We start from the raw sequence: 20,906 nt of genomic DNA, 5'->3' as shown, positions 1-20,906 counted from the left end.
AATAACAATGATAAAATGTGTGTTTGAGTGGGAGGGGGGTGTTATTCTTGTTTTTATTACGTATTTTGTCTTTTTCATTTTGTATTTTTATGTTGTGAACCACTCTGAAATCTATGGATAAAGGGCGATATACAAATTTGAAATATACTCAGAGTCATAAAGTGATTTCATGCTCTTTATTCAGCTCATAGTGGTGAGGAGGAATGAATGAAAGTCCCCTCAAAGTATCTGCTTTATATACATTATTTACACAATGGGCTGCACATGATTGGCTAATTCCGGAATTCTACTGTAAGCCAATCAGGTTGTGGATTCACTTCTATCTGGAGCATGATTGGGTAGTTCCTGCCAACCAATCATACTGCTGCATTGTTCTAGGACCAATCCGACTGCTGCATTCTGAATCCTATTGTTCTAGGACCAATCAGACTGCTGCAGTTTGGATCCTATTCAACTCAGTACATAACACAAATTTAAATAAATAAATAAAATAATAATAATAATGTTAGCAATGGTCCTATGGCTCTGTGGCTTTCAGTTTCAGAGCATTTTTGTTCACAAACCTCCGACCTCCTGATTATAAAATCACTGAAAGGCGTGACGTCCCGTAGGTGTTTCTATGAGAATGGCTAATAGGAAGAGAAACAGAAACATGGGGGTTTGAAGCGCATCCTTCTCACGCGCTTCCCTGCAAGTCCTACGGGGACTCGCTCTCTAGCCAGGCGCATATGGCATACGGCAAGGGCATGAGGCTGCCGCCACACTGACTTGAGCCATCAATTCATCTCTCTCCGGTTCTCAGCCCCCTTTGCCACGTGCGGGGTTCCCGCCTCGAGCGGGCAGCCCTCCAGTGACGCCATCAAGCGAGCGCCCGGCACTGGGTGGAACCGAAGAGGTTCCGCCCTAAACGCTGCCCCGCGCAGGCGCGGCAGAGGGAACAGCGCGTCAGTTCCGGCGCGGCGAAGGCAAAGCGCCGGAAGTGGCGCCTTCTTGCTAACAGGCCTGCGTCCGGCGTCGGTTTTGCCGCGGTTTTCGCTGAATGACCAGGTGGTTGTAACTGAGGAGGCTGGCACCATGGTGGAGGTAAGAGGGCAGAGGGGGGGGGGGTCTGCCGAGGCTCGTGGCGCGACGAGTTGAGAGCCGTTTCGCTCCTTCGCGCCGCTTTTTTTTGGGGGGGGGGGCTCAGCTGCGCGAAAATCAGACCCTTTGAAATCAGCTGGATGAGGCAGTTGCTTGTCTTCGGTTTGGGTCTGCCTTCCTCCAACGCCGGCTGTGCCTTAGAAAGGGTCGAACCGGAGCTTGTGTGTGCCGGCGAGAGTGAGGAGCTTGGAGAGTTGCGGTCAAAAGCCTTCCCGATGTTGGCTTTTCACACATTCATGGTGTCTTACGGGCAGTCATATAGTAAGCGTGAAACGTGAAGGTAGTCATGGAAAAGATCAATAACGAGTGTTGACTTGCGGAAATGGCAAAAATTTAACTGGGAAGCTCAGAAATCGAGACGACAAGAATGGGAAAAGTTTATAGTTTATTTACAAGACCACTGTAAACAGGTTAAAACATTGGCAAAACTGTAATCACACTTGTCAAGTAACAGAAAGTGTGGATAATTTAGGACAAAAATTTGGGTAAATATTGATACACAGTTGTAAATATAATCATTAGGACCCATGGAAGGGATGGGGGAAGTCAGGAGATTCAGAGTAATCTCAGTACTGTATTTGGATTTGGAATTGTTTTTTGTTACATGTTGTACCTTTTAAAAATCAAATATATATTTTTAATAAAAAAATGAGTGTTGAGTAGACTTAATCACACTTCAGAAATAACACTTCATGGATTCCATCAGTACATGAACTAGCGCCTCTTTCTGGCATTCGAACATGCCAGTGAACGTCCATCAGTGATAGTTGGTAGCTAAAGGGGCTCTCAGGTGGTTCTGGATTTAGGAATGATGCAGGAATGTTTGGTTGCTGCTGCTTTACCTTCATCTGGTGGTAAAGACTGAAGAAATATATCTTCTGAGTAAGAAAAAATTGTTCATTTGAAGAGTGTATGCCTTGTATGCAGAAGGCCTCCTAGTCACTCACAGACCTAAAAAGCATCTTTGGTAACAGGACTAGGAAACCAGAAAGGTCTGAGACCATGGAGAGTTACATCCATAATAAGCAGTGCTGACAGTACAGGCTATATGCATAGTGTTAGTGTTTTTCCATTTCCTTGGATACTGAGCCCCCCCCCCCCAAAGGTGTTTTTCTACACCCAAAAATAAATAACACTTGGTGAACTTTTGTTTGCTTACTCGTGAAAAGTGACAGGAAAACTGCATTTTCTTTTTAAAACTAGGGCAGTAACGTTGGGAAATCCTTGTGCCTGGTCTGAGCTTCATTGATGTGCTGTGCTTACATGCTCATAATCTTTTTTAAAAAGCTGCAATTATTCCCAGATCTATTTCCTTGTAAAATAAGCTGTCTGTAAGGCACACACATACTGCCCAAGTGCTGTTCTTTTTTTATTCCTCAAATACCTGACTGAAAACACAGGTCAGGCAATAAGAAGTGGAACACTGTTGTCTCCATCTTGCCTGTACACATGCGTAGAGGGATGCTGCTATTACATGCTGGGTTATGCTTGTATGGGGCCCATGTGAGATAATTATCCCATGATAAACCATGTTTGTGGATGAATTAACTGAACAAAGAGTTCTAGAATATTTAGCTTTTCTGCATTTTGCTACCACTCAGACAAAAGTATTCACTGAAGAGCAGGGGAAGAAGTTTGTGTGATAACTAAGTTACTATTTATCCAGATCACCGCCAGCTTCTAGGTTTCAGACCCTTCTTTCCAAGTACTAAAGGTACTGATCTGGTCTCATTCGCATGTCATGTCAAGTTAAGCCAAACTGTGGCTTAGGATGCCAACTAAGTGGCCCTGCATTAATACAGGAATGCTAGTCTCCATCTTGCAACAGTGCAGCCAGAGGTCTTAACTTTACATGGGTGCAAAAGCTGTGGGTGTAGTACTGTGCAGGGTCTTGCACAAATTGGGTTTGATGGCAGAGGGACAGTGCACCTGACAGCTGTCCATTTATGTCAGATTTGGTATCTCATTTTGCAGCCCTGAAAAGTTTGAAAGCTTGTCTTGAAGCACAAACTCTAACCAATACAGAGCCTTGTAGGATAAACAGCATAATGCACCTTTCACCAAAGTGGCAAGAATATGAATGACACGTCTCACAGACATGCAGCCTCTACATCCACAATTTCTCTGTGTGTTAGAACATGGGAGTCATTCCCAAACAACATGGGCCAGCAAAGAGATTTGGGGAGCACAAAGTGCATACAGAACATTAGTGTTAAGGGAGAAGAGAGAATGGAGGATAGGATAAGTAAATGCAAGTGCCCATTTTCCTAGCTGGAGAGTAAAATCAGGTTGGCAAAATTGCTGTTAAGATGTTTAAAAGAGGCAGAGATTTTATTTATGGTGTAATGGAGTATGGAAGCAAAACAGTTTCATCTGCATGGTGAACGGCTATTGAAGTAATGACTGCATGATACTGAAGAACATTCTTTGTTATTAAAAGTAGTTGGGGTTTCATGTGTGAACCCAAATACTTCCATGCATCCATATATGATTTTGGGCGCGAATGGGTTTAGTAGGTGCTTTTGTTAAGGAATAACTGACTGGGACAAATGTGTACACCCCACTTCCACTGCATTCGAGCATGCATCAGTTCCTTGGTCTTTTATTCATCATTTGTTGGTCATAGCTGCTTTGTCACATAAACAAGGTAGGAAATTCCAGCACCACCAATGTAATTGACATTGGCTTCCCAGTGTAGGATAATAGTAAAAAGCAGTTTAATGTGGCCTCTGTATTAACATTAGCATGCTAGCCTGATCAACCAAGCAAGTAATAGTTGATTGGAGCCAACAAAAAATGAGAAACAGTTCTCTGACTGGATGTGCAGAAAGCTAATGGATCATGTTTAATGTTCTGTAAATAATGTCCTCACTCTGTTTGTTTTTATCCAGTTTTACAATGACAATAAATTTAGGGGAACTCTGGCCTCTAAATGTATATGAAAGGTGACTTGCCAGAAAGGAAGTGCAGAGCTTTTATGTTTGGATTTACACCCAGTTCACCCTAGGATGGAAAACAGACTTTTGACCAAAGCATTAGTCTAATGTCTTTGATCTTGACACTCCGGAAAGGAAGAAAGTTAACTTAATACTTCATTTGGAAAGTTCAGTCATAGTTTTTAGCACTTAGCAGATTCTGTTGCAGAGTAAACAGGTACTTATTAGGATGGGGGCAAGAGCTATGCTCCCTTTTCTCATTTGTTTTTGGTACTTTGCCTTCTTTTTGAATGGGGGTAGGGAAAATGAGCTACACTTGTTCTAAAGGAGAACAAAATAAAGTCAAGCTAGCCATGTAGGCATAAGTACTGTTAGTCTAATACCCTTTATTGGACTCAATTAGAACATCACAATACTAGTGAAAGTAACATTTATGGGTTATATTTTTCTAAGTACACATACTACTGCAAACTATTTTTAAAAACATTTTACATTTTAGTCGCTGTTGTACTTCTGTTTATTTCTAGGACACATTTCTTTTATATACTGTAAATTAAAACAAAACTAGAATTGCATAACAATGTTAACAAGCAGCTAAAAATACATACCAAAGAAGTTCACCAAAACAAAGTATTTAGTAAACATCATTATTTAGTAAAGATGTATCAAGTACATACATACTTACCGTAGATAGTTAAACACAGTGAATTGTATCCAACTCAATTATGCTCAAAATAGTCCCATTGAAATTTTAATGCTACAAATACAATGCTCAGGTCGATCGCGATCTACTGGTAGATCCCCGCGAGGTTTTGCTAGATCGCGGTCAATCTCTGGTCCCCTTTCCTTAGCGTCGCTAAAACTGACTCCTGCCCCGCACCCTCGTCCCGCCCTCCATTGTTGTTTGATCTCTGGAAGGTAAGACGGAGCTTTCTTTGTGTTGCTGTTTTCATTCATAGCGATCTTTTTGTGAATGACTTTACCCCTTTGACCCTTGACTTTAACCCCCCCAAAAACGGAAGTCCCCCCAAAAGCTATATTTTTAACCCATAAAAACTTTGAGCTGAACCCCCCGAAAACTGGGGTAGATCACCATCAGTTTTTAATTCTGAAAGTAGATCACAGTTTCTTGAGAGTTGGCCACCCCTGCTTTAGGGGAAGGAAAAGTCTCTCATGTCATCATGCTGAACTTCAGACCTGAAAGAAGTATTTTGTGTTTTCTTCTGTCTACTCCCAAACTTGGCAAGTTATGAAGACTCTCACCATTTGCCTCTTCTGACTTGGGAGAGAGAAGGCTGATTTCTCATATAGTGTTTATGTTTGAATCAGATAGAAGGGTGTGAGATTTCTGTCTACTCTAGAGATCAGGAGAAATGAGAACCTTCCTTGAGTTATCTGACATGTGCAAAGGACTTGAGGAATAGACGTGGGGTGGGGGGGGTGTCAGTGCTCGTCAATGTTTGTTGAGCATTTTTAATGAAATAGGTGTTGCTAAAGATGTGTCTGAAACTTTTCTCCCCTTTAGGAAGTACAAAAGCACTCTGTGCATACCCTTGTTTTCCGATCTTTGAAAAGAACTCATGACATGTTTGTGGCTGACAATGCAAAACCAGTATCATTGGATGATAGGAGGTAAGGAGGATTGCCAGTAAGCTATTGGTACTTTTGAAGCTACAAACCAGTCTAGAATCTTAATCCATTACTCAGCAACCCTATTCCATAGTATCACAGTTTCTATTTTGAAATGAACTAGTTCTTGAGGGCTTAGAATCAACATTGGATTGTGTTTACAGTGATGGAGGAGGAAGTTAAAACTCGGCTGTGTACCCAACTAATCCTGTGTTTGTATCACCCGCTGAGTTTATGCTGAAGTTTCAAAAAAGATTTGGTGGGATATGCATAGTCAGAAATGCACCGTCAAAAAACAACAACAAAAACAGAAGGGGGCAGATTTGCTTAAAATTCGTATACTGTATGCCAGTTCAGGTGTACAGATGCAAACTTAGAAACTGAACTGTGTCCTCCTGGCAGTGGAACAGATGTCATTGGTGCAGAACTATCCCCCTTCTGCAGCCTCCTGGAACCCCCAAAACCTGTTCTGGAAGTTTGTGGACCCTCTGTAGCACATCTGGGCAGTGTGTGGAAGCTGTAGGGGGTAGGAGAGGAAGGGAAGTTATGTCTCAGAAGCATGGCACTGAATTAAGTACAATACAGTACTTAATCTCACTATAGTACAGTACAATCTCACTATAGTGGGAATAACTGTGACCAGGTGATCTGTGTGCCTGTTCAGCCTGTAGTCCAGGTACTAACTGTTGAAGGGGGAGGCCCTAGCTCTCCGTTTTTAGAATTATTTATCCTTAATCTGGATTTTGACTGGGCACCCCATTAAATAGAGGGCTTTCCTTTATAAACTAGAGCCTATGAACACCTAGGGTGTAGTAAAATCTAGAGAATTGTAACATTCCTGTCTGCTGGAATATTTATCTAAATACTTAGCATACTGCATCCCAATATAACTCTACAAGAACATCAGAACTGTTATCAGAACTCCTAATTGTATATCTTACTTAAAGCATGAGTTTGTTATGATAATACAGTGCATCAAAAATATACATGTACTAAAGTGTTTTCTCACGCAGCCACAAAGTAAAGATGGCCGTTAAACTTCGTACAGAGTACGGTTCTGTGCTTCACATGCCTGTATTGAAAGAAAATGCTCGAGAGAAGGGTGCCCATGGTGTGATTGATTCTTATGGACATAAGCAGTATCTTCAGAATCAAGGTATGGCTACAGTTATAATGTGTTACAATGTGGTTACACAAATGAGGACCCTGGATTATTATTATTTTTATCTTTATTTCCTTTTCTTCTGTCATGGACCCAAGGCAGCATACATGTGGTTGACAAAGACTTGGCATGTGCAAGTGCATATTAAATATTTATAGAACAACACGTCAGAAGACTTTGAAGTTTTTCTTCTTCTTTCACATAGAAAGTCTTTGTGTATCTGACAGTGGCATTGTCACATGGCCTGATCTGTGACTTGCCATGATGTAGCAGCTGGTGACCTTTATCCTAAGTATAGCTTGCTAGTGCAGAACATGTTATTATTAATTATATTTATATCTGACTGTGTTTATTAATGGTTTATTGATATAGTAACCTAAAGGAAATGAGACCACTAAAAATAAAATCAATAAACTCCAGGAGTGGCCAAGGGTAGAAGAAGGGGAAATTAGAGAGATAGTTAAAAATTTCAAATCGGGGAAATCTCCTGGGCCAGACGGTCTACCAATAGAATTATTCAAGACCTATATAGATTGGTGGGCAGAACCCTTAGCTCAATTGTTTACTCTCATAGATAAATATGGGATCATACCTGAGATATGGTTAAGATCAATAATTATCCCAATCTTTAAAAATGGCGACCCAAAAGAACCAAGGAATTATAGACCGATAAGCCTATTATCAGTGATAGGGAAAATCTACGCTAAGCACCTTTTATCTAAACTCCTTACCTGGATGAAAAAGCTAAATTTACCAGGGAAAGAACAAATAGGTTTCTCCAAAGGTTGCTCTACATTAGACCACTGCCTTATACTTATGCATTTGGTTGAAAAATACAGATCCCAAAGGCAATCTAAGATATATGCTGCTTTTGTAGATTTTCGTGGTGCATTCGACTCAATTGACCGCCCAAAGCTGTGGAGGAAACTCGCAGAATTAAAAATTGATCAGCGCTTATTGATTCTAATACAAAATCTATACTCTTCCAATACCTGTCAAGTCAAACTTAACACCAAAGGTCATCTTTCATCAGACATTTCAAACTCGAAAGGGGTAAAACAAGGGTGTATTCTTGCCCCCTTTCTATTTAATTTATTTTTATCAGACTTGCCAGATCACCTTCAAAAAATAGAATCACATGCCCCTAAACTTAATCAGAAACCAGTTCCTCTCTTATTATACGCAGACGATGCTGTCCTACTATCATTAACGAGCTTGGGTCTGAAACGTCTTATATCTTCTCTGATCCTTTACTGTGAATGTAACAAACTCTCTATAAATTATGAGAAGACAAAAATTTTGGTCTTCTCGAATGGTTGGAAATTAGAGAAATGGAAAATAAGAGGGCAAGAAATCCAACAAGTGAAAATCTATAGGTATCTGGGAATCTTATTCCAGAGCAATTTAGGGTGGGCAAGTCATCGCACAAATGCCATAAAACAGGCAAAGTGCACCTCATCAGCAGTTGCCCGTTTTTATTATCAGAAAGGTAATCAATTTATTCCTGCGGCCAATCAGATATTTCAAACAAAAGTGCAATCCCAGATATTCTATGGAATCCCGCTATGGGTCCAAGCATATAACAGTGATCTAAAAAAGATTCACTCCAGCTTTCTGAGACGTACTCTTGGACTCCCAGCTGTGATCAAATATGAAACAATGTGTGCAGAAATAGGCATACACACAATGGAATATTGGGCCTGGTCCACCTCAATAAAGTACTGGTTACGCTGCCATTTTCGCTGCCCTCCATCAAGTCTGCTCGCTGATTTGCTCAAAGACTCCTATAAATCAAGATGGTATCAGTACCTCGAAAAAAAGATTGAATCTTTAGGCATCGAGCTGGAGCCCTTGTACAATTCTAACGAGCAATACATTTTCCATAATATCCTAACTAGACTAAAGGATGTCGAGAGACAAAATATTATGGCAGCTGTAAACAAAATTTGCTCCCCCATATTCTATGATTCAAATATCTTAGATAGCAGAGCCAATTACGTCACTAAATTAATAATTCCAGCCCAACGTAGGGCTTTTATGCTGGCCCGTTTGAATGTTTTTCCCTCAGCATTTGTCAGGGGAAGATATCAAAACATTCCTAGAAACAAGAGATTCTGCAGATGTTCTATGAATGTCCCGGACACGGTAGAGCATATTCTCTTTCATTGCCCATTGTACAGTACGCTCCGTCAACGCGTGCTGTCCCCTCTTTTGGGTGGTCTGGAACCCCAGCAAGGTGAATGTGTGGGATTCTGCCTATCCGACGTTGACCAAAGGGTAACGGCGGGGGTAGCCGAGTTTTTGGTAGCAGTTCTCCAAGGAGCAGGTTAACAAGGAAAACCACTGATTCTATATGTATATATATATATATGTATGTAGCCAACTGCTGCCTTTCTATATATATTTCAAGGCTTTTATATGTTATTTTTTCTTTTATCGTTTTATTTGTATAATGCCTAATAAAGGTTTGATAAGTAGTAAGTTATTATTAATTATATTTATATCTGACTGTGTTTATTAATGGTTTATTGATATAGTAAGCAAGACGTTTAATAATACTCAAATAAACAAAAATGGAAATAAATGCCACTGTGCCAGAAGAATGAGTGGGAAAATGTGAATTCCTAAGTTTCTTGTTAAGTGTATAAGCAGCGCATAATTCATGTGCTTACAAGGTAAACAGTACCAGCAGTTCTTGTTATGTGCAAATTATAATGAAAATTGTACAAAGGTCTGTTTAGGAATTATCTGTTTACTATAATATTTATTAAAGTAATAATCAACAAATCTCTTGCTCTTTAGGCGATGATGATGAATATTTGATAACAGGGACACATCCATATCCCCCTGGACCTGGTAAGATTTTGAACAAACTATTTGGGTGAAATTGAGTGCAATTTTAGTATATACTGTATTTTTCGCTCTGTAAGACGCACCAGACCACAAGACACACCTAGTTTTTGGAGGAGAAAAACAAGAAAAAAAATATTCTGAATCTCAGAAGCCAGAAGTGAAAGCAGCAATCCCTTTTGCTGTTTTGGCTTCTGGGATAGCTGTGTAGCTTGCATTCGCTCCATAAGACGCACACACATTTCCCCTTACTTTTTAGGAGGGAAAAGGTGAGTCTTATAGAGCAAAAAATATGGTATATTTTCCCCAGGAAGATGCCACTAATGATGCAGTGCTTGATAGTCACTGTCTCTTAATGAAGCTAGAGGATACAATACCAAAAATAATTGGATGCAACTTATACATGCAAGTTACACAAGTAATGTTTACTGAAGTGTGGTTTGCATCTACCTAATGAGTTCTTACATGTTATAGTGGAAGTGCACTGGGCAAATTTTGAAATCGTTAAGTATCTTTCATTATTCCATCACTACTTGAAATGAAGGAGATGCACTTGCTCTTAGACATTTGGTTATTAAATCTTTGGATATTGGCTAAGAGATAGGATGGTCCTGGAAAATTGGGGGATGTGTTCCCCCCATTTTTCCGGGGGGGGGGGGCGTCTCTGTGCCTTAACATATCTAGCTGTGCTGCTGTTTAGTGAAAATTAACAGGGAGTATTTCTCTCATGGAGCACTTTGAACCTAAGAATTTCATAATTTAAACTCAAATTTTATATATATATATACATATATATATATATATATATATATATATATATGCAGGTTTTGGTGTCCTCGGGTGTCTTCCCGTGTAAAAGTTGGGGTGTCTAGGCGACGTTTCGACGAGGTCTCACTCGTCATCTTCAGGCTGTTGCTTTCGGCTTCTTGTTACTGGAACAGAGCAGGATCTCAGTGTTTGAGTTCCTATAAATACTGTTGAGGAGGTGTGGTGTATAGCCTCCAATGTTCTGGGCGGAGAGGAAGTTCCCAGGCTAGTGTGCCTTTTCTTCTTTTGTTCCTTAATTGCTTGAGGGATATCTTGAGTGATTTCTTGAGTGATATCCTGAGTACCACTTAGGTGGGTCATTAGGTGTGGATTAGTTGCTAAAGCTTTTGTGTCTTGACCTCTTGAACTTTGTGAAGAGTTTTTCTGAGAAGATGGCTGTACTGCATTTAGTTGTGCTCTGGCTTGGCTTCGTGTATAGGGGCGAGTTGTGGTTTTGTGGCCTGTGCCAGCCAGATCTGTGTAGGGATTGCAGGGGGGTGCAGCATCCGGAGGTGCCACCATGGTTTGGCTACTGGATGGTGTCTGTAATTTATCTGTGGAGAGGGTCTGGGTTTGGGTCTGGTGTGGTTGATTGGTGATGGCGTTCTGTGTGCCTCTGGATCTGGTGTCAGTTTTTGTGGGGAGGGCTAATTTCCAGATGTCTGGCAAGCGGGATGTGTCGTCACGCTTGTTCATGTTGTGAGGGTGTTTCTCTATCTCGATGGCTTCCATGATTATTCTCTTGTGGTGATGTTCCATGTTAGAGAGCAATTTGGAATCTGCAAAATTAATTTCGTGTCCTGTTTCTTTCATGTGTTGGAAAAGAGAGGAAGTTTTTTCTTCTTTTTTGACGGCATTCTTGTGTTCTGCGATACGTGCATTTATTCGTCTGTTTGTTTGTCCAATGTACGTGGCTGGGCAGACTTTGCAGGGTATTTCATAGACCCCTTGGTTTTCCAACTGGATTTTATCCTTGGGGTTTCTGAGGATATTGGCTATTTTTTGGTTGGTGCAAAAGGCTGTTTTGATATTGTGTTTATGGAGGATTTTGCTAATTTTATCTGTAGTGCCCTTGATATAAGGAAGGAGGGCCATGCCATTGTTTTCTTCTGTGTCTTGGTTTTTGGGGGGTGTTTCTTTTTGAAAACCCCCCAAAAACCAAGACACAGAAGAAAACAATGGCATGGCCCTCCTTCCTTATATCAAGGGCACTACAGATAAAATTAGCAAAATCCTCCATAAACACAATATCAAAACAGCCTTTTGCACCAACCAAAAAATAGCCAATATCCTCAGAAACCCCAAGGATAAAATCCAGTTGGAAAACCAAGGGGTCTATGAAATACCCTGCAAAGTCTGCCCAGCCACGTACATTGGACAAACAAACAGACGAATAAATGCACGTATCGCAGAACACAAGAATGCCGTCAAAAAAGAAGAAAAAACTTCCTCTCTTTTCCAACACATGAAAGAAACAGGACACGAAATTAATTTTGCAGATTCCAAATTGCTCTCTAACATGGAACATCACCACAAGAGAATAATCATGGAAGCCATCGAGATAGAGAAACACCCTCACAACATGAACAAGCGTGACGACACATCCCGCTTGCCAGACATCTGGAAATTAGCCCTCCCCACAAAAACTGACACCAGATCCAGAGGCACACAGAACGCCATCACCAATCAACCACACCAGACCCAAACCCAGACCCTCTCCACAGATAAATTACAGACACCATCCAGTAGCCAAACCATGGTGGCACCTCCGGATGCTGCACCCCCCTGCAATCCCTACACAGATCTGGCTGGCACAGGCCACAAAACCACAACTCGCCCCTATACACGAAGCCAAGCCAGAGCACAACTAAATGCAGTACAGCCATCTTCTCAGAAAAACTCTTCACAAAGTTCAAGAGGTCAAGACACAAAAGCTTTAGCAACTAATCCACACCTAATGACCCACCTAAGTGGTACTCAGGATATCACTCAAGAAATCACTCAAGATATCCCTCAAGCAATTAAGGAACAAAAGAAGAAAAGGCACACTAGCCTGGGAACTTCCTCTCCGCCCAGAACATTGGAGGCTATACACCACACCTCCTCAACAGTATTTATAGGAACTCAAACACTGAGATCCTGCTCTGTTCCAGTAACAAGAAGCCGAAAGCAACAGCCTGAAGATGACGAGTGAGACCTCGTCGAAACGTCGCCTAGACACCCCAACTTTTACACGGGAAGACACCCGAGGACACCAAAACCTGCATTCCTATACCCGTGAAAATCTACGAAAGCATATATATATATATATATATACACACACACACCCCACACACATTGGAGCTTAAGTTGTTGTTAAAGTATCTAAAGTGTCCAAAAGAGCATTACAAGTTGTCCAGTATACTTAGGTACCCAGAGTATCACGAGTTATATTTTTTTACCTGCATTATAGAGAACTATAGTTTCAACCTGCTCCAAAGAGAGAAAATGGACTCTTTGAATTTTAAAAGCCAGTTTAGCCCTGTTAAAGTCAGGTAAAATTAAATTAACTGAAATCCTTAGATCCGTAGAATTAAATACATATGATAATAATGACTAGGTTTTGAAGGATGGCTTTTGTCAGCAAGAATAGATTGATCAGGATTTAGTTGGTAACAAAAAGTAATTAAGATTTGTCTTAACTGTGTGTATTTTCTCTTTTAAAAGGAGTGGCTTTGACTGCAGACACTAAAATTCAGAGGATGCCTAGTGAATCAGCAGCTCAATCATTAGCTGTGGCGTTGCCACCTTCTCAGTCCAAGTAATTACATTCCGTTAAAAGTAAAATTATTCTGTGTTTTAACCGATGATTAACTGTTTTTAACTGATGATTTTAGCTGATGAAGTTTTCATGGAAAATGCAGTGTAAAGAACAGCTATTTAAATCTGTATTAATGGAAACAGAATAACGTGTTCAGTCTGAAACTGAGCTTTGGATTTTTTCATTGATATAGCTTCATTTGTTTTTCTATATTGCTGAAATTTAAGAACTGAATGTTGTCTGATGAGATGGATTGGAATTACTGTGGGAGCCTTTTCCTTGTACAATTGATCAGCATTTTTTTGTTAGTTCTGATTACCTCTCTGTGGAGGTGAGATGAAAAAGGGAGCTTTGGATTAGGGAGTGATGTGAAGACAACGGCATATGTTCAGCTCTTTTCCATTTTTGAGTGAAGTCTTTGTGGGACCTTCTGGTAAAAGCTAGTTTGCAAGGATTTGAGCAGTGAGCCACAAAGTCCTGGATCAGATTTCACCTGTACCCACTAACCATGCAGTTTACTAATCATGTTTACTTATAAGTGAGTCCCGTTCAATTCAGAAGGACTTCCTAGTAAGCGTGCTTAGGTTTGCAGCCTAAATGGCTGCCTCTTCAAAACCTTAGCCCTTCATCTGCAGTATGGAAGCAGTAATGCTGACCAACCTTACAGGACTGTTTTAAGGACACTTTTTGTATTTTACATGCACAAGATTTTGTCAGTTACTTGAAAAGAAGCAACTGAAAACAAGCGTCTGCTAATACTTTGTAGGATAATGTATCTTCACTTTCTCTGCCTCACATCCACTCCCCTTGCCTTTCCAGAATGGAATCAAATCGAACTGCTTCTAGCATTGGTGATATATACAGACATGCTGGAATTCCTGAGCGCTCACAGCCTCCAGGTTTGACTCTGGTAAGCCCCGTTAATTGAAAGCCTCTGATGGAGATGCAGTAAATTTACCAAATTGGATTCTTAACAGTGACTTTGTCGGGAATAGGGTTGTGACAGAATGACACTGCATAACCATATAAGGATAGCAGAAACTTATTGGGGCGGGATGGAATATTTGTTGAGTGTAGTTTTGAAATGTCTGTTCCTTTTATAGGCTATGATGGAAGCTGGTGGGAACAAAAATTCTGCATTAATGGCAAAGAAGGCTCCGACAATGCCAAAACCACAATGGCATCCCCCATGGAAGCTGTACAGAGTAAGTAGGAAATAAGTTGCAAGGATGAATCTCAGGATAAATTGATTGCTAAGCACTGGCAGGCTCAAACCTTAGGTTCAAGCACCCCCACTCCTGCTCCAGTGCAGTCTAGAGCAGTGTTCCCCAACCTTGGGCCTCCAGCTGTTTTTGGACCACAATTCTCATCATCCTTGACCACTGGTCTTGCTACCGAGGGATGATGGGAGTTGTAGTCCAAAAACAGCTGGAGGCCCAAGGTTGGGGAACACTGGTCTAGAACATGGGTCAGCAAACTAAGGCCCGCGGGCCAGATCAGGCCCAATTGCCCTCTGGATCTGGGAAGGTCTTGGAATCGCTGCTTGGATTAGCGTGATCGTTCAGACTGCACCATTTCCCCCCGGGCGCCATTCCCCCCACACCGCGGCGGCACCTCCTCCCTCCCTCCCTCCTCCTAGCTTCTCCCTGCCCTGTGGAGGAAGGGAGCTGGGCTTTGATTGGTGCGAGCCAATCCGAAGCCTCACCAACCACACAATCCATCTTATTTTATAACAATCCATCTCATTTTATAACAATTGCAGGTTATCAGTGGACACTTAGGTTGGGTGAGATGTATTGCAGTAGAACCAGGAAATCAGTGGTTTGTTACTGGCTCTGCTGACCGAACTATAAAGGTAAGAGATAGCAAAGAACTGAAAAATCACTGTGTGCTGCCATTGATGCTATTTTAGGTGCTGTTAAGTGTTTCATGACCAGCATAATTTATTGCCCATCTTTCTTTCTGTTACCTAGAATTTTAGTTGCACCAGTGTGCCAGAACTGGAATTAAATAAAAAACTGAGTTTTCAGACTTTATAATTCTGTTTAGAGATTAATTTTGTATGCTGCTTAGGTCTTTGAGATGTTGGACTCCATTAAATGAACAGTCTTTGATGTCTTAACTTTTGCAAGATCATCAAAACATTTGTTTCTCCTGCTTCAGATCTGGGACCTTGCTAGTGGCAAACTGAAACTATCTTTGACGGGGCATATTAGTACAGTTCGGGGTGTAATTGTGAGTGGACGGAGTCCATACCTTTTCTCTTGTGGAGAAGATAAACAGGTGAAATGCTGGGACCTTGAATATAATAAGGTAAGCTAAGCACATTGGCAGCAGCTGAAATTTTATTAGTAATTTAAAGATTACCTATTCATGGAGCATCCTGTTTTAACTGAAATATGTTTGATGTGTAGGTTATTAGGCATTACCATGGCCACCTGAGTGCTGTGTATGGCTTGGATTTGCATCCAACAATAGACGTGCTTGTGACATGTAGCAGAGATTCAACTGCACGTGTAAGTAAAACAGATATATCTGCGATGTATTTGATCTGTCTCTTCTTACGTAAGATAATGCTTAAATAGGTTTCCTGTCTCTTGCCAATTTGGATTCCATTTCAAAAGGTACAAATTCTACTCACCCTCCCTGGTTTAGGGTATGTGATTTGGTCAGATCTAAATCATGCAATGAAGACTGAAACTTGGCCTTTGAGCAGGAATGTATGGCACTCCCTGTATCTTACATGGACATAGTCGCTGTTTAGGCAAATTGGGGTATACCACCATATGCGATATATGCTGTGAATATATGTGTGCATACCTGCTTGTCAATAATGTGTTGCTACAGGAAAATACAATTCTGTGTTCTTTTGTCTGATTCCCATTTAAAAATAATAATAATAATGTCACAACGTAGGAAAAATGTCGCATGTGTGAATCAGCTCTTCAAGGCATGTATGCCTCCTGCCTGCCTCCAGTTTAGTGAACATTTAATACTTGGCCGACAGCTTCAGTTTCCATCCTAGTTTATGTGTTTCATTATCTTCAGGGGCATTAGGGTGGGTTGTAACAGATACCTTTGTATGAGTTAAATTTTTTGAAGGCTTAGTTTGGCCTAAGAGTTATTGCTTTGGCTACAGTTCAGTGTGGTATCTGCCACTGCGGAATACACAAATTGTGAAATGATTTAGGGCAGTAATTCTTAAATGCTGGGCTCAAGTTCACAAGAAGATGAGGGAAGTTTGATGATGAAAGGCCAGGCTGCTAACAAGTAATACTGGAACTAATAGGTGAGCAGAGGAAGAGTAGGCCTTCCACATCAGGAGAGACCTGAGTGATACATACTTTTGTCATTGGTTTTATGGTGGATGGTGCATTTATCTGTTCTAATTTGCTTCTAACCTCCCTAGATTTGGGATGTGAGGACAAAAGCGAGTGTGCATACATTGGCAGGACACACAAATGCTGTGGCGACAGTGAAGTGTCAAGCAGCAGAACCACAGATCATCACAGGTATGGTGGAAGTTGTTTACCAAATGCATACAGCATATCCAGCAATTCACTGTTACAGTCAGCTGGAGTATAGGGGAGGAAAACTGCCGTTCCAACTCCCAGAATCCCTTTGGAAACATATTGAGAACCAGAAAGCAACTGATTTGCAGCGATGTTGTGAATTGAAGATGGTAGAATATGTAGCCCATTTTGCTGCTTGATTTTCAACTGGAAACTAGCAGTGGGAGTTTTTACAATGTGTTGGTGGTAATCCACTAACCAATAGGAAACTATTTACTTACAAACGTGTATACAGCAGATAGAAGGCCTTTTCAGAAAAGAAGTACCTTGGCTCTTTGAAAGTTTGACTATTGGATAATCCTAAGTCCCCCCAAGACATTGAAATGCAATTTAAGGTAACACTGATGCATTTGATGGTGCCTTCTCTGCAGGGATTCTCAGAAGTAGAGTTGTAATTGTGAAACTTGGAAGTATAACAAAATTGGAGCGTGCGATTCTTTAACATACAGGCAGTTCAGATACTTATCCTATCCACATGCCTTTCTACAATCTATTGTTGTTATTATTTTGTATTTACAGGAAGTCATGATACCACTATACGACTCTGGGACTTAGTGGGAGGAAAAACACGGGTCACTTTAACCAATCACAAGAAATCAGTAAGAGCAGTAGTTCTGCACCCAAGACAGTAAGATTTTTTCAGGTTTTTTCCTGTCCTGTTAATGTAATGTAATACATATAATAATATTATATTATAACTACAACAACTGCAACAATGTATATTTTTGAAGAAAGTGGTAAATTAAATTGTTAATCAGATATAGTAGTCTTTGGTTAACTGAACTTCCAATACTTGCTAACATGCACCTTGTTACAGGTACACGTTTGCATCTGGGTCTCCGGATAACATCAAGCAGTGGAAATTCCCTGATGGAAACTTTATCCAGAATCTTTCTGGTCACAGTGCTATTATCAATACACTAGCTGTGAATTCAGATGGAGTTCTGGTTTCTGGAGGTAAATGAGAATTTTAGAAGTAGCTTGATTAGGAATAATTCCTTCCCCCCCCCCCATATTATTTACTGTAACATGCTGTCTGCAGGGCTGACTTATGCAGACAGTTCTGAAACTCTGAATAGCTCAGAGGTCACCAGTCCATTTTGATTGACTCCACAAATGTATAGCACTAGCATTGAAAGAGCTTTGGGTCCCAGACTATTCAAAATACTGTTTTTAACAATTAGAGCAAAGCTTTCCAAATTGTATTTTGACACATTAGTGTGTTGGCGTCGCATGAATGCTTCCTGCTTCTCTTGGGGCTAGAAAGGGGTTAGTTAAACCACTGGTTTGCTAGTAAAACTGAATTACTGTGTCGTGAAATGCTGCATGTCTAAAAAATGTGTCACCAAGAAAATTAGTTTGGAAAGCTTTGGTTTAGAGCAGGCACCCCCAACCTTCGGTCCTCCATATGTTTTGGCCTACAACTCCCATGATCCCTAGCTAACAGGTCCAGTGGTCAGGGATGATGGGAATTGTAGTCCAAAACATCTGGTGCACCGAAGGTTGGGGATGCCTGGTTTAGAGCCATAAATGAACTTGGTCCAAGTATGTTGAGGGTGGTAATTGGAAGAATTCTTGTTCCAAATCCCAACTTTATCTGACATTTGATGGAGATGAGGTGCAGGGCCTTCTAAATGGTGGCACCTGTGTTTTACTATAGACTGCAGATGGCAAGCACAATCTTAAGAAACATCCCCCATTTATCTTACATAAGATGAAATGCCTCTTCTAAACTGATGCCAGCTATGACATGTGCATGCGTCATCTGAAAGCACAGTATACTTGCTTCAGAACTACTTGCAAACCAACACAAGTTTAACTAATTGATGAACTGATATGCTGTAATTCTATGAATCTTTCCTGGGAGAATAAGCTCCATTGAACTCAGTGGGGTTTGCTTCTGAGTAAATGTGTATAGGATTGTGCTGATAGTGCTGTTGCGATTACATAGAGTAAGTGGGGGGGGGGTTATAATAAAAACATTAAAATGAATTTGGGCTGTATATTGAATTGTAAAGCATGTGTAACACTGATTTTGTTTTTCAGCTGACAATGGTACGATGCATCTTTGGGACTGGAGAACTGGGTATAACTTCCAGAGAGTACATGCGGCTGTACAGCCTGGATCATTGGACAGCGAATCTGGAATATTTGCATGTGCATTTGATCAGTCTGAAAGTAGGCTGCTTACTGCTGAAGCTGATAAAACCATTAAAGTCTACAGAGAAGATGATACTGCGGTATGGAGAATCATATTCTTTTTCACCACATATTTTATATATAAAACTAGGTTTTAAGATACTCTTAGGACAGAGATTCTGGAAGCATTATCCCTAAATGCTGCTTACTGCTAGAGTGATTACACATTAGCTCGGGCAGCCGGCCTACTTCAGCAGCAAACGCATCTCATGGGATGGGAAAATGTAATAAAAAAGCAGTCACTACAAATAGAGGGCAGTTAGGTTGCTTGCCTGTAACTTTCTAACAACAATGGAATAAAATGATTTCTAATTCCATTTTCAGCCTGAACAGGGTAGATTTTTAAAATTTGTTAAAAAGAAGAAAGTACTATGCATTTATTCAGAGCAGAAAATGCTTGATACTAGTTTCACAAGATTACAAAAGGACGTATGGATTTGGAGATGGCTGCTGCATTTTAAAAGCAGACAAGTATTTCCTTAGCCACACTGATTATCTGCGACACTTAGAGCACAATCCTATGCATAGAAAAAAGTCCCACTGAATTCTTGTTACATGTGTGTAGGTTTGCAGCCTATTATCTGTTGTACAGAGTTCTGCTGCATTACTTGCTCCAACTTAAGACTATCATGGCAGCAGCCTTCTGTCCATTATTATTTCCCTGTACATCAAACTACGCTTGTTTTACAGGGGAGAAAATCACTCTTGAATTTTTTATTGGGAACCTTTGATCAAAGGAAACTGAAATATTTTTTGTTGCTTTATTTTCTACTTTTAAACAAAAGCTTGTCACTGCATATCTTGATTGTATGGTGCATTTGAGCCACTTAAATAATTATAGTAGATCCAGTAAACAAATCTACCTGTGTCGTCATCTCCACACATTTGATGCATTGATCTATATTACACTCCTGCTGTGAAATGGGATTAGTGGCTTATCTTACCAGGGCTTTTAATTGATAAATTCTAATGCTTGTGTGCAGAAGTTGAAAGAAGCACACAGTGGTTTCCAGTTCTGCTGCCTCCTCTGCCACCGGATACCACCCATAATAAACATTTATTGATATGGTTATGTATATTGAACCAAACTGATAACTTTTACCCTCCTGTTGATGGCAATATTTTTATATTGTTCTCTTAACTTCAGCTGGATCAATAAACTTAGTTCATCAAGAGTGTGATTTCATAGTAAAATTCAATGACACTGATCTTATTAAACATTCTGACTTTAACACAAGCCGGAATTCCAATATGTGTTTTTTTTTCTTTTAAAAATATTTCTAGACTGAAGAAACTCATCCTGTCAACTGGAAACCAGAAATCATCAAGCGAAAACGATTTTAATGAGAATCCACCTGAATAGCTGTGCCATAATCCTGACTCTGACTACAAAGCCTGAACTCTCCTCAAGTCATTGCTTTGTTTAGTTTGCAGTTTTTATATTATATATGGCTTCCCTCTAGGATATTATCCTCTCTGATCCCAGGAAATCAGCTGCAGATGTTACGCACATCTGAAGAAGTGAAAGCTTCTTTTAATAAAATGGTAATGTGCTGGTGATCATAGTCACCCAGTGTGTGCATGTCATTCTATGTGGGCAGAAGGTGGTGTGAATCCCACCTGCTCTTTTCTTGTATCCCTCTTCTTTCCCCCGAGGAAAAAAAACAAAACTCCTGTTTGGTATTTGATCCTACGGCACCAAATAGTAAAACTGTTGGGGGGGGGGGGGCATTGTAAAAGTGATTTATGTCCTTAATACAATGTGCTACTTCATTGAGCTGTAATGCAATAAAATATAAATTTCTTTTCCA

At 40.5% G+C, this 20,906-nt stretch overlaps 1 protein-coding gene across 1 annotated transcript; it reads left to right on the top strand.

Moving 5' to 3' along the window:
* Positions 1–930: 930 nt before the first annotated feature.
* PLRG1 (pleiotropic regulator 1) lies at positions 931–20,906 on the top strand. Its single transcript, XM_028743985.2, has 15 exons — positions 931–1,083; positions 5,602–5,708; positions 6,719–6,861; positions 9,670–9,723; positions 13,231–13,324; positions 14,144–14,234; positions 14,428–14,529; positions 15,087–15,179; positions 15,488–15,637; positions 15,739–15,840; positions 16,734–16,836; positions 17,416–17,524; positions 17,714–17,853; positions 18,943–19,136; positions 20,380–20,906. Exons 1-15 carry the CDS (start codon positions 1,075–1,077, stop codon positions 20,437–20,439), a joined length of 1,551 nt encoding a protein of 516 aa, XP_028599818.1. The 5' UTR covers positions 931–1,074; the 3' UTR covers positions 20,440–20,906.

Source organism: Podarcis muralis, chromosome 9, assembly GCF_964188315.1.
Source record: "Podarcis muralis chromosome 9, rPodMur119.hap1.1, whole genome shotgun sequence".
NCBI classification, from domain to species: Eukaryota; Metazoa; Chordata; class Lepidosauria; order Squamata; family Lacertidae; genus Podarcis; species Podarcis muralis.
The sequence above is the reverse complement of the archived record's forward strand: the minus strand, read 5'-3'. Positions and strand labels throughout refer to the sequence as shown.